This window comes from Phaethon lepturus, unplaced genomic scaffold, assembly GCF_000687285.1.
Source record: "Phaethon lepturus isolate BGI_N335 unplaced genomic scaffold, ASM68728v1 scaffold9193, whole genome shotgun sequence".
Taxonomy (NCBI): domain Eukaryota; kingdom Metazoa; phylum Chordata; class Aves; order Phaethontiformes; family Phaethontidae; genus Phaethon; species Phaethon lepturus.
In genome coordinates, this window is record NW_010529717.1 from 10,704 (window position 1) to 24,322 (window position 13,619).

At 39.7% G+C, this 13,619-nt stretch overlaps 1 protein-coding gene across 1 annotated transcript in view; it reads left to right on the forward strand.

Moving 5' to 3' along the window:
• LOC104618441 (Wilms tumor protein homolog) overlaps positions 1-12,602 on the forward strand; it is a 23,292-nt gene extending 10,690 nt beyond the window's left edge. Inside the window, exons 4-6 of the mRNA XM_010284030.1 lie at positions 7,141-7,230; positions 8,936-9,019; positions 12,481-12,602. Of these exons, the coding sequence (XP_010282332.1) occupies positions 7,141-7,230; positions 8,936-9,019; positions 12,481-12,602 (296 nt within the window). The remainder of the gene's footprint in view (positions 1-7,140; positions 7,231-8,935; positions 9,020-12,480) is intronic.
• The last annotated feature ends 1,017 nt before the right edge of the window (positions 12,603-13,619 follow it).

The following is a 13,619-nucleotide window of genomic DNA, read 5'->3' on the forward strand; positions in this document are numbered from 1 at the left end:
AGCATCAAAGCTTGTTCCAAATCTTAATTGTTGTTAACTCTTAAGAAGTTTCCTCTTCAAGGGGATCCTAGACATTCAGCATCCTCGTGTTCCCCTGTGTAAGCCTTTTCTGGTCAGGGGTGGAGGCAGGGATTGGCAAATGAGCTTCCTTGCTATGGGATCTTTCCATGAAGAATTGAGCCTGAAGCCAGTCATTTGTAGGCTAAGATCTGGGTTCTCTCTGAGTTCAGGCAATATAAGTTACATCTCAAAATGTGGAAATCAAATGTCCTGCTGCACCTTGCCAAAGAGTAAACAGAATTATTTCCCCCACTGTGAGATCTATACTGTTGGAAATGTATAATTATGATATAGCTTTAGATATAGTCCGCATTATTTTTGACTGCCTATCATGTTTTTATTTAGACAGTTCGTTCTGTGCTAATCTAGAAATCTGTGGATAAAATCTGTAAATATGGATGCTCAGTTAACCATTAATATGATGGAAGGTCAAAGGGATGAAACAGGCAACAGGAAGACGGTCTGTACTCTTGTGACTTAGCAGATTGTTTAACATTTCATAAAAAATAGTTGCAAACTTTTCCTTTTGGAGACCATATGGTGACATTAGTTAATTGTGTAAAATACATACAGGTAAGAAATGAACATTACGAAGCATTTTTGATTTCTGAATGGGCAAGTCACAAAATATTCAGATAGACATCTTCAGTGATGTTCAGATTACACGTTCAAGGTAATTTAGATTGTAACTGGAATTTAGTCTTTAGAGCTGTAGATCTACAGAAATGCTATTCTATTTTCTGTAAATGAATTGGAAACAGAAGAAAATTTGGAGATCTTTTGGGGTCCATTAACTGCAGTATTTTTCTTAAGTATGCCTAAACAGTTCTGAATTTTTCTCATAATCACTATTTCTTTCATTCCTAAATTGATTTACTCTGTATTTTAGCAGTCATAATTTGTTTGTTCTGGTCCTGTATTTTATTCCATTTAGTTGCTTGGCTTTCATGGTATTATTTCTGGATGCATCACAAGGACTTCAGCTTACATCTTTTTTCCTTAACTGGAGAAGATTTCCAGCATTATACCACATACACTCCAGGCACGTAGAGCCACAAAAGCCCCAGAAGATGTAGGGGATAGGACTATGGCCATCTAGCATCCCTAGAGAGACTTCTGCCATTGTCTTTGAGGTCATACATGCCCCTTCCTTCTCCTTTGGTTTACGCGATAGTGGGATGGGGTAGAAGAAAAATGTTTCTTTTCCCCCCAAACACCTCTTCTGTACAGGTGGGCCCAGATTTCCTGTCACTGTATTTTGATACGTTGATAACAAAATGTATTTCTCAAAGCTTTGCAAGTTGCTTTCCGTATGAGGCCAACTTAATTCCCAAAGCTTGTATTTGCTGATACAAACGTTGCCATTAAGACCATGTCAGCTTTTGACTTTGGTTGCAGCTAGAGAGGCTGCATGGGATAGCACACTGCCGGTATGAGAATTGCTTGGGTAACTTGCCTGGCTGATGCATTCAGCTTTAGGATCAGAAGGGAATTCTCTCCTTTACCAGGCTGGCAGGTTTTTGTCCTCAGCCTGTCGTATGGGTCCTACCCTTTTCCTATGATTATTTTCTGGAAATTTTACTTACCAAATTCCCAGCTGCTGTAGAGACTTATAATATGATGCCCTTCATTTCTTGTCTCCTTCTGTCATCTGTTAGTCCTAATTTTGGGGAGTGCTTGGTGAACTATCTGATATGGAATATCAGAGCGGATAGTCTACGAACACTTCTGAGTTAACGTATTTTCTTGGCTGCTTGGTGTGGTCTGGGCTTAGTGGCCATAATGATCTTTTTCAGTCCCATGCTTTTTAGGAGTCCTGGGCAGTTGAACTAATTGTTGTGATGCAAATCCATTTCCAGTCTCCTTTGTAAGTTCATGTCTTTCTCTATCTAACCCTGATTTGTGTCTCCTGCTTGTGAAAAAGCTAATTGTCAAAAGCAAAATTTGGAAACCAGTTTTCTCCAAGGGCAGATCAATCACCGCTATGAAAAATGTGTGTCTTGTTGATAACAGTTACAGTAGCTACAGTTCACACTTCTCTGCACCTTCTTTCTTTTCTCCACCTGCTTCTTTTTTTATGTTAGGGGATGTCTCAAGGGGCCAGTATGACTAGAGTGAGGCTACTGGGTTATGTTGATAACTATGTGGCTGTCTCCTGGGCTCTCTGATCATCTTTCTGTTTGTCACCCAGTGAACTCCAAACCCCTATTCTAGAGTTCTCTGCTAGATAATGGAAATTGAACTTGGTGGAATTAGCATATTAGACAGAAAGTAGTTGGCAAACATGACACCTGATATTCTTACTAAACAAAGGAATGTGTCTCTACTTCTTCTGCTTCAACGTTTTGATGGGGAGGAATCCTGACGAGCCATGTCTAAAGTCAGGAGAGCTGTCAGGTGTCAGCGCAAGTGGAGGACAATTTGGTTGTGATTGGAATACCTCTTTACAGCCAACATGAAATCTTACTAGTCCTCCTGTAAGGTGGTTCTGGATTCACTCATGGGTTTGAAGCTCTTCCACTTTTCTCAGTGTAGTGGTAGGTCAATTTTTTAAATTATGAACACATGATGTGAAAAACAAGCGGTTCCATATATCTAATATTAAACCAGCAGATAGTATCTTTGCAGAATAACGTTGGCTCTTGATTATCTTTTTTCTTTCTGTAATAGATACTTAGAGGACTGACTCATCAGAGCTTCCGTTTTTCACTGGTTGCAGTATTGCAAAATCAACAGGGCCCTGAAACTCCAAATTGGATTCTATAATCAGTTTTTACCAATGTTTCAACATAGCCTTAGTTGAAAATATGTTGACATTTTGTACCCTCCAAGACTGCTTACCCATGGTTAACAATGCCTTTATTGAAACATGTACAGCCAAAAAGCTTTTTTCTTATCTTGGTGTATTTTGCTGCAGTAGATAGGCCTCTGAAAGGAAATGCAAAAATACATACAACTTTTCAACAGTACAGCAATTAATGTGAGTTGTCATCCTGTGGCAGACTTCAGAGACTGCTTTGCAGAAACAAATTGATGTCTAGACCTCCATAAATTTAATTTATTGTGGAAACATCAGCATTCTTGCCAGAGACCCTTGGGGTTCGGTGCCACACATTGGAAAAACTGGATTTATCCCAATGAAAAACTGAGCGTCTTTGCAGAGAAGATATCCTCTGCCTGTTTGCCAAGGATATTCTTCAGCCTATATATGCTCAACTGCAGGTATGAGTTTGTACAATGAAGTGTGAGAATCTGTAAATCAGGAAGGTTGTCCTTTATGTGGTAGGGGACTCAGCTTTCAGTGGTGAATTTCTGAGGCTCTAGGGGTTGTAAATAATGCAGTCTAATAATGATTTTTATGCTAATCATCTAATAATGATTTCTTTGCTTTCACAAAAGCAAATATCCTTTTACTATGGCATGTGCCACTGTGCTGCTAAATGCTTTACAGTCATTAGTGCAGTTCATCATTACAGCATCTTTGACAGACAGAGCTCTGTCCTCTAGAATATATACAGAGGTGGTAAATTGATAAATGGGTGTTACTGTGCCTGAGCTGTAAACTGCACAGGCTCTTCTCTTAAGAGTCCAGTGCGGTGACTTCTAGGATGGCACTCTGTCATTAGTGTTGCTTTGAAATACTGACCTTCATACTTAAGCCATGGAATACCGTTCTGCAGAATACTGTGGAACATGAAAGCTTATGTGGGTTCAAGAAACAACTGAACAAATTAATGGAAAGAAACTCCATTAACGAGAATTAAATATGAAGTCAACTTTGGCTCAGAAAGTTGCTAACTCACAAACTGCTGGATACAAGAGGGTCCAAGGAAAGTCCTGCTGCATCCTTGCTATCTATCTTCTGCTCTCCTGCAGGCATCTTTGGTGAGCCCTGGTGGGAGACTGCTGGGCTGCATGGACCTTTGGCCTCACCCAGCGTGGACTGCTTTTAGGCTTTCATTTCTATGGCGTAAAATAAGATTACTTAGGTATTTAAAATACAAGATTAGTTTCAAAACAGTAGTGACATCTCACACCTGAACTCTGGTGTGAAGATGAGAGAAAACATTATCTATAAAGGCTCCCTACTAAATAGAGAAACATAAGTGTTATCTAAGTTTGCTAAAGCAATTATGTTGAATAGAAAAATGTTATATTAGCGAGGTGAAATGTGATCATGGAGTTGTGCTCATTTGATGAAGTGGGTATATAAGAAAAGGGGTTTAAATTGGTGAAGTGAGTATAGACAAGCCTTCAGATTCTCATTCAGACTTGCTGCCTCTGGTTTCAAAATCAGCCTCCTCCCTTCATGTTTTCTTGTTAGTGGCAGGCAGGCTTTTGCTCTTGCAGCACTCCTTCATGAAATGCAATGATTATGAATATTTTGTGCAACTGCTGCAGCTGTAGGAATTTCTGTTTTTCCATGCATCTGGGCAAGTGAATTTGCTCCAGAGAAAATGTGCGTGCTTCCTCTAGTTTAAGTTAATTCTTTTTAAGCAAATAGTTTTATTGTGTTAGAAGCATTTATTGCGATACATGCGAAGGCTGATTCACAGTTGCTCTGCAATTGTTGAGCTTTATTTTTTCTAAATATTTTCCTAAATATTAAAGAATTAATATCCTGCTATCCTCTCTCATCTTGACTATTTCATTATAGACCAAGTTTAGCCTTTCTTTTGTGTACCCTCTTTCAGTAATGAAATGTAAATGATCATGGAAGCCTCCGAGTCGCAGGTGGAAGGACTGGTGAAGCTTCATCTTCGTCTCCTGTTTTGTTTTGAAATTGTATGTGGTCACGTAGGAAGGTGAAAGCATTATGGGATATTTTTCATAGCTTAAGGGACTTTAGCCTTTTATGGGAGAGGCTCTGATAGGCCTGGAGAAACTAGACACTGGTCTAACCCCTCTCTGTGTAGTGATGTAATGAGACACTAACAGAATTGTTCTGATTTGGGACAGCTCTGTCATTCTGTTCCGATGAAACGTATGGGAGTTAGCAGGTATGTGACAGTTGGCTTTTGCAGGCAGTTTGCTTGGCTCTAGCTGTCATGGAAGATGTAGAAGGAAAGGGAAATTAGGATTCTGTCTGAATATTGTGCCTCTGTTTGTTTGCTTGCTTGCTTTTTGTCTTCTACCCAGTGTCAGCATATCTCTGTGTAAGCATCTTGGATTGATTCCTTTAATATATGCATTGGTCAAATTTGTCCTTAATTTCATCAAGATTATATTTCAAAGTATTTAAAGAAATGCTTTAATGTGCATGCCATCAGACCCACTACACTGTTTTATTCAAATACCTCCTTAACCATCTTCTGCATTTATATTGCAATTAGCAGACAATCATCCTGTCACTGCATTCTGCTCTGTTGACATGCCCCCTCTTAAATCTGCCAAAGGGCTGAATTCCTTGGAAGTAAGTGGTTTCTGAAAAGCAGGCACCCCCCAGGGAGTCCTTGCGGTCAAAGTGTACGGAACTATTTCAAACACCTGTGGCAACTTTAATCCCTTATGCTAATAAATTAAGCACAGCAGACGTGGAAATTGTCCACACCTAGGTTTGAGAATCAGTAAACTCCTTTGGGTGACTGTCACAGGAAGTTAGCTTGTTCTTGCAGATTTAGTTGCTTTTGTAAAATTTTTATCCTAGCCACACCAGTATGAATTTGGAGCGCTCTCCTTAATATGCTGCTTATACTGCGTCACTGAGATCAGAAGGCTTCTGCTTTAAAATAAACTATTTTGCACTGGTATGTCAGAATACTTTTCTTCATCATAATAAAATCAGAGATGCAGACACTTGTGGAAGTGATACGTGTTTAAAAAACAGACTCACAGAAATTAGACCCACTGCTCACTTCAGCTGATTTTTTCTTTACATCCTTCGTGCTGGACCTTGGTTTTACATCTCAGCTTTCCACAGTAGACAAGGCAGGTCCCAGCCGGTCTGGTGTGTACCTTCCAGATAAAACCCAGGATCCTCCCAGCTTTGCAGTGAGAGATGTTTCATTACTTCATGTGCTGAGGCCTCTGTGCAGGGCTGTGGCACTGTAACCAGACTTTATGAAGGTACAAATGTAATTATATTTGAGGCTTTTGCAGGATTCCAGTGTTTGCAATGGGGCCTCAGATTAGATCAGATCTGAAAAGATCATACAGTTCCTCCTGTAACAGCATAAGGACCTTTTTTTTTTTTTTTTTGTGCTGGCCAAATCTCACCAACCCTCTGGTATGCTACATGCCAGCAGTGTTTCCCTCTTTCCTCAAGCTCCTCAACTGCTGCATTTCTTTTTGCAAGTTTATGTGGTTGGTGAAGTCCTTTCCATTGAAAACCACATTCTTTTGAGACACTGGCTTGTAGGGATTTTGAATGTTTTTCAAAAGTCAGAATCTCACTTTTCGTCCCAGAGAAAACCCATCCTGAGGACCTCTGCTGACCTGTATGAGAGGTGGATGAAGAGTTTATGTTTACATGAGGCTTTGAAATAATTTGTAGGGAGGTGTGCAGCTACATGAGAAATTCTATTTAATGGTGCTTTATGGAAGAAACATAACTTGTTTTTTGGGGAAGAATATGTATTTTTCAGTGATTGAATTTTGCTCAGTTTCTTTTAATTCATTTAGTATGGTTAAAATTGCCATCTACATGGATGTCATTTGTTTAGTTTTTGCTTTAAATCCAATTTAGAGCAAACTGCAAGTTGTTCCTTTGTAGAAATTATGTAGTACTGGAACAGGTGGAAAGGGCTTAATATTGTTTTCAGAGAAATATAAACCAAGAGATTTCTGTTATTTTCCAGCAGAAAACAATAAAAAAACTGATTTTTTTTGTACCTTCAACCTAATGGGCTATTTTTTAGAATGAGCAGATTCAGTATCAGGGTCAATGCCGTAGAATTAGGCCAGCCTTTCCCCACTGATTCCAACTCAGTTGTGTGGTTTTATAGCAAATGAGTACCCCTAGACTGCTTCAGATAGGAGGGAAGTCTAAGTCTTTTAGCGTAACACGTTTCATCTTCTGATTCTAGTTGACATGTTCCCTCATTCAGCCACATTTTCTGATAAACTGTTTGTCCTTTACAGGTGAAAAACCTTATCAGTGTGATTTTAAGGACTGTGAACGAAGATTTTCTCGTTCAGACCAACTCAAACGGCACCAAAGGCGACACACAGGTTTGTTGACAACACATCTCTACTCATTAGGGTTCATCTTTATATGTGAATTGCAATCCAAAAAGTATACTTCTAAACTTCTTTTTTTCTGATGTTCTGTCTACTCATACATGATACCCGTTGTGCCAAATTCTTGAAGTTAGCTTTAGGAGAGGACTGTAGCCGGGTTTTTTTATTGGCATTTCAGCACTGCTACAGTTGTATAGGTGACGCTTTCATCCTGACACCATCTTTTTGAAAGAGCTTTCTTAATGAAACTGTTTGCTCTATACTGTATCCTCAATATAAGGAACATGTTATTTTTAAGAAACAAACAATTCTGCAAGAAAACGTTGCCAGTGAGTGACCTGATAAACACTACTGTTGGTATTCCGACATTCATGTGGCAATGCTAATAGGTGAATGCTGCATGTGCTGCAGCTGAAAGGCTGGTGGAATTACTGTGCATTTATATCTGGAAAGCAGAAGTGGAGAAGGAAAAGCCACACCAGCTATAATGCTTAAGACCCTCATTCAGTCAACTACTTCTTAATCTTAGATTTGAGCCTTTCTTGAATTCTGTCAACTAAGAAAAGATTCTAGGAGCAGCAAGGAGAGAAATGTCAAAGATCCGGCTGGCTGGATTGCACAGATGGCCTGGGAAGTGCATAGCAGTTCACATACAGCAGAGAGGGCAGCAGCAGTCATGAATGGGTCTGGGTCCTAGCGAGACTTGTGTATCTTTCTCAGTGAATCATTTACTGAGTGGGATGTTCTGAGATGGCCAAAACTACTTGTGAGTTCAGTCCAAATTCAGCAAGTGTTTTTTTTTGTGCATACACCATTTTCTGGAAACATCAAGGCAGCCCGTTTTAGCATTTCATGTGTTCTTGGAGGTCTAGATTAGATTGATGGGGGGGCAGCTGCCCTTTGCAAAGTCACAGAAGAGGAGATGATGATGACTCCAGCCTCATGGCTGGGGGTGGAACCATGAGGGCACTCTGCATGGAACATGAGAAAGGGCTTCAGAGTACTTCTTTGGCTAAGTCACAGCAAGAAATTGCATTTGGGTCTCCTGCATCTCAGGGAGTGGCCTGACAATTGGTTTACTCGCTATTCTGTGGTGGATTTCTGCCTACTACTTTTCTTGCTAAAGATGTGCTATTCTACTTAAACGGTGTTGTTAAGAGATGTAGGAAGCGCTCTGAAAGCTGATGGTAAAAAGTACTCTATTGGGATGATATATTTTTAGCAACTGCACACTACAACATATTTGTGTTAAGCAATCCCCAAGGCTTTTGTGTAGTGTGTGAAATAAGTAGTAGAAATGTAAATTAAGTTAAGCCTAGTAGGGGTATATAAACATATACCTCTGCACCTCTATCTTCTTATGTCATATTTGCTCATACCTGATACGAATAGTGCCAAGCCACAGGATCAGAATTAGCAAAGTTTGCAGATCCTCCTTAGTCCAACAGTGTAAGTGGGTATTTGTTTATGATGGTGTTGTTAGGATGCTTCAGACTCAGAGTTTGGAAGAGGCAGTTACAAAGGGATGGTGACCTGATTAATGACTTTCTGTAATGTGTAGGCATGAAGCTGGAAGGAGCAGTTACAGTAACTAGAACAAAAAAATCCAGACTTTTGAAAATTCAGAAATAGCTGGTTCCATTCACCCTTCCAAAAGGTGTTGGGATTTAAGAATAGGCTTCTTTTGTCTTTTCAGGTGTGAAGCCCTTCCAGTGTAAAACCTGTCAGAGAAAGTTCTCCAGATCTGATCATCTGAAGACTCATACCAGGACTCATACAGGTAAAACAAGTGCGTAAACTTTTCTTCACATTTATATTTCATTATTTTTTAAGTTTAAATCAATGTTGTTGTAAATTACATGATTAGAAAGTCTCTTAACCAGGAGTTAAATATTCAAAACAACAGAAAGACTTTCAGAGTGTGCTGATTTTTCAGTGTGACTACACTCCCCAAGTGTCATAGTCACTTTTCACAAAGGGATTTAGGTGATTTTGGAAACTATGCTTGCTTTCTTAATGTTTAAAGAAATTTCAACTTGGCAAAATATATTTTGTCAGCTATTGTGAAATGAACATCATGGTCTCAGCCCACAAATGTCAAGTTGATCTACTGTCTTTACTGAAAAAACGCTACAAGATAGAAATTTGAATTCTAGCTTCAGCCTAAGGTCTCTAATCTAAAGTATTCATGTCTACTCATGCTTCTCCTAAGTGTCAGCTGAGCCTAATGCAGGATAGCACGGCAAAGCTCTTGCTGTTGCTGCTTGTACTGTAATCTCTCCAGAAGATAAAAGGAGTGCCTTTTGCAAACTCACACTGACAGACACTAAAGTAAAAGCTTACTCAAATATTCAAGGATCTTTTTGCAGAAACCATAGTATTTCATATAAATACAGAGAAAAAAATAGGAGGCCATTTTAGTCTACTCTGTCCTCACGTAAATGTAAACACCATTGAGGAACCACTGCAACAACCTCTCTATTTTAGTTTTAAGTTTTAGAATTTTTCCTATGAACTGACATTTTCTGTTCCCTTCCACTATGTATGCAGTATTTTTACCAAGCGATTGTTTACTGAGCACTTTGACACGTTATTGGATGTCACAGTGTTTTCTGTACTGGCGTTAACCTTTTAAATTCAGTCTCTGTACAGATGGACATGGAGCCTGAAAATCTCTTTCTCCCTGCTAAGGATTCTTTTTTCTCTTCTGGACCATAAAACACATATTTAAGACTCTCAGAAGTAAACCAGGAATTTTGATAAAGGAAATTATTCACCTGAGAATAATGACGTTTTCTGTGGCACTGGCCAATTAAATCCTTCAAGTAATGGCTATATCTGCGCTTGCAGTCTGCAAATGGTAAAGGGCTTTACCCAGGCTGCGTTCCTGGGCTCTCCCCATAGCCTCATGCTGAGCCGCAGGGGTCTGTGTGCATTTGCTTGAAGAAAGATATTTTCTTAATCAGCAACAGGTAACATTCTGGTAGAGACAAAATGGCAAGCAGCTGTCACATGCTAGCAAGTCACGATAAACTGGATTCCCCATCACATTTCATTGCTAACTGATCTGCTAATTCATGACTTTCACGACTCCAGTAATTTTTTATGCCAGTTTAGCTAAATCAGTGAAGAACTTGCTCTCTTTTTTCTAGTGAAACTCATCTCCCTGTTCTAGTTCTTCCTTGCTCCATGTGATCCACACCCACACTGCACTCATTGCTGAAAGCAGCCTCACTTGAGCACTGATAACTTCATAGCACAGACCTCTGCGTGGGCTAGCTGCCTGCCACTGGCTCAGGGTCTGTGCGAGCTCTGCAGCCCAGCTGCGTGCTGCTGTGATGATGCTCCTGTCAGTGGTTTTGGATGTGTCATGCTCCTTTGACTGTAAAATACACGTATCCTGAGGGGAATGACCACGAGTGGTGGGTGGGGATTTTTCATCTCCATCTTGCTCTGTAGCTTCATTCCTCTCTCTGTCTTGTAGCCCCTAAATTTTGCAACAGAACACCTAGCTGGAGTTAACTTGCTCCATGTTAAATCTTGATGAAGCAAAGCATGGGTGACTTCCATGTAATTCCACCCTAATTTTAAGTCAACTTCCAAACTATTTGTTCAGCTACAAAGTCAGGGGTTTTTGTCTCCACAAGCAATTTTACTGTGACAGCAATCTTTGCTGTAGAAAGCAAAAAAAATAATCAAAGGAAAACTCCATACATTTATATACATTTTTAGCAATGGAAATGTGATTTCTGATATCTGTACAGTGAAGCTGTACAAAGTAATTTGTACCCAGCACAGAACTAACAGAGATTGTTGCCCCGTGTTGCGAGAGGACAACCAGAATTGCTTGTGAAACAGCAAAACTCTGCTGCTTTTACTGTAGTGGTTCGGTTAAAAACTGGCCAGTAGTAGATAACTCACATCAGTTCACAGGATGGTTTTGCTAATGCTGCTGAGATGAAAGAAGACCACTTTATACAATCTGTGATTTTTATCAGTAGCTCTGACCAGATCAATTTTGTCCCATACTGTTTTATGCACTCATGTGAGATAGTTGATGCTTTTGCCAGCATGTATGTTAAGTGGATAAAGTAGATTTTAAATACTCCCGTCCCACATATATTGGACAGGATTTTGTAAACAGAAATACACAACATTTATGTCAGTCCCAAATCCCCTTCTGCCTGAGTTTGGATGTTTGTGAAATGCACAAAGTGTGAGGCAAAGAAGAGGAGAAGGTGTCTGGGTGAGCTTGTACCACCCCAGTGTGTCCTGAGTTGGAGAGTATGAGGTGTGTAGACAGCCCTGAAGAGCCCAGTCCCAGAGCTGAACCTACTTTAATATATTGCACCTATTTTGGGGAAAGAAAAAGAAAATGCAATTCTGAAAGAAACAAGTCAGTGGGCACTGCTCTGAGCTAACAAGAGCATTCCATCAGCATTCCTGTGGCATCAGAAACACGGCCTGAAATTCCATTTAAACGTTGTAGAAAATCGAGAGACCAGATTAAATTGTAAAAAGGTGATGGCATTTCTTGTTAAAATTGAATGTGCTTTGCTTGGGTTAATTTTATTTAATATTATGCTTATAGGAATATTAGAAAAATACTGAATATTTTAAGCCTTTAACATCTCCCATAGATGTGAATCTACTTTATTTAGACAGTACTGGGAAACTTGCAGTCTGGGTCAGCAGACTTCATGCTGAACTCTCTTGCTTCTGCCATATTCACTTACACTCACCAGTTGCAAAGAGCTTCAGCCAAAACTCATTGAACTAGCTGGAAAAACTCTCCTTGACTAGAGGTCAAGCTCTAAATAGTCACTGACAATTTTGACAATGACTAGCAGTATGCCTGCACCACCGTCCAAGGTGTGACTGAAGCTTGTGCAAATGCCAGAGTGACTTTTAAACTAGTTTATTTGAGAGCTGAGAGTAGCATAGACATGGCGACACAGTTTTCAGTAAGGGCCTGTCTTCAGGAATGAACCACTGCAAAATGCTGTACGTCATCTGAAAAGGCATGCTCTTAAAGATCAGCTGAGGGAGGTGTAAGAAAGCGCTGAGCACTGCTGTGAGCAGGAGTTGAGGGCACTCCCACACCCTCTCAGGACAGCCCGGGATGCCTTTCCTCCTGACAGGGGCTCTGCCTAGCTCCTCACAATCCTGCAGAAAGAAAACAAATAGTAGTGTCTCAGGCGAGCTGTATACCCAGTTAATAACAGGGTGTTTTGTTAACAGGTGAAAAGCCTTTCAGTTGCCGGTGGCCCAGCTGTCAAAAAAAATTTGCCAGGTCTGATGAATTAGTTCGTCATCACAACATGCACCAGAGGAACATGACTAAACTGCAGTTGGCCCTTTAGACAGTTCAAACAAGTGAATAAACCAGATGGGACATTACGAGCTACTGCAAACTTTATCAGCCATCTTCGATCACCTCTGTCAGAAAGCTGCAGCTGACTTCGCATCCCATTTGACACAAGTTAACTAAACTGTAGGATTCTGCTCAGCCTTGTCTTCCATTTGGACTTACATAAGTTCCTTTTCAATAAGTTCAAGAGATTTTTTTTGTAATTTTGTTTAAAAGTAAGCAAGATTGCCACAGTTTCAAGTTTACTATAAACCATGCTTACCTTCCACGTCTGTCTCCAATTTTCTGGTTTTATTTTCACTTGAACTTTTCTAGGTACATATTGTTGTACCTTTTTAAGTCCTGCGGCGGGTAGGGTGATTCCTCGACGTCGAAAGTGAGCTTTACGCTTACTTCATCTGTGCGTATGCTGAGGTTTCCAAATGCCAGTACAGCCATCCTCACAAAATGAGACAGAACAATCACCTGAGATACTTTTGGTACACTTTGTACTCATACTGCCAAAGGGCAAGCTTTTAAAGTTGGAAGCTCTGCTTTTGAATTTCGCAAATCAAACCTTTTTTTAAAGGATGCATTTCTAGAGCAGCTAAAACTAGATGAACCACAGCCTCTCTGTACAGAAAACAAGAATCTTACCTTTAAGTTAACTTGTTTTTTAAATGATCACATAATTGATCCCCCAAAACTGTTTTGTTTGTCAATTAACTCTCTCCCTTTCTCTCTCTCTTTTTAATGTATTGGTTTAAATTTATTCTATCATGAGATGCATAGATCTCCTTTACACAAAACTAATTTCAATCATTGTAGACATTTGGGATTTGTTTACAATGTAAAGCCACACTGGTTATGTGGCTAGCAAGCTGTATAAACTTAAAACTGAACTTTTAATGGGGCTGGTCCAGGATCTCCATTAACAGATTACTCTTAAGATAAGTAACTTAAAAAGACTCTTTGTCAAGTATATGTGAAAAAGACATTATTAGTGTAAGGAAATATATTGTTTCAGGGG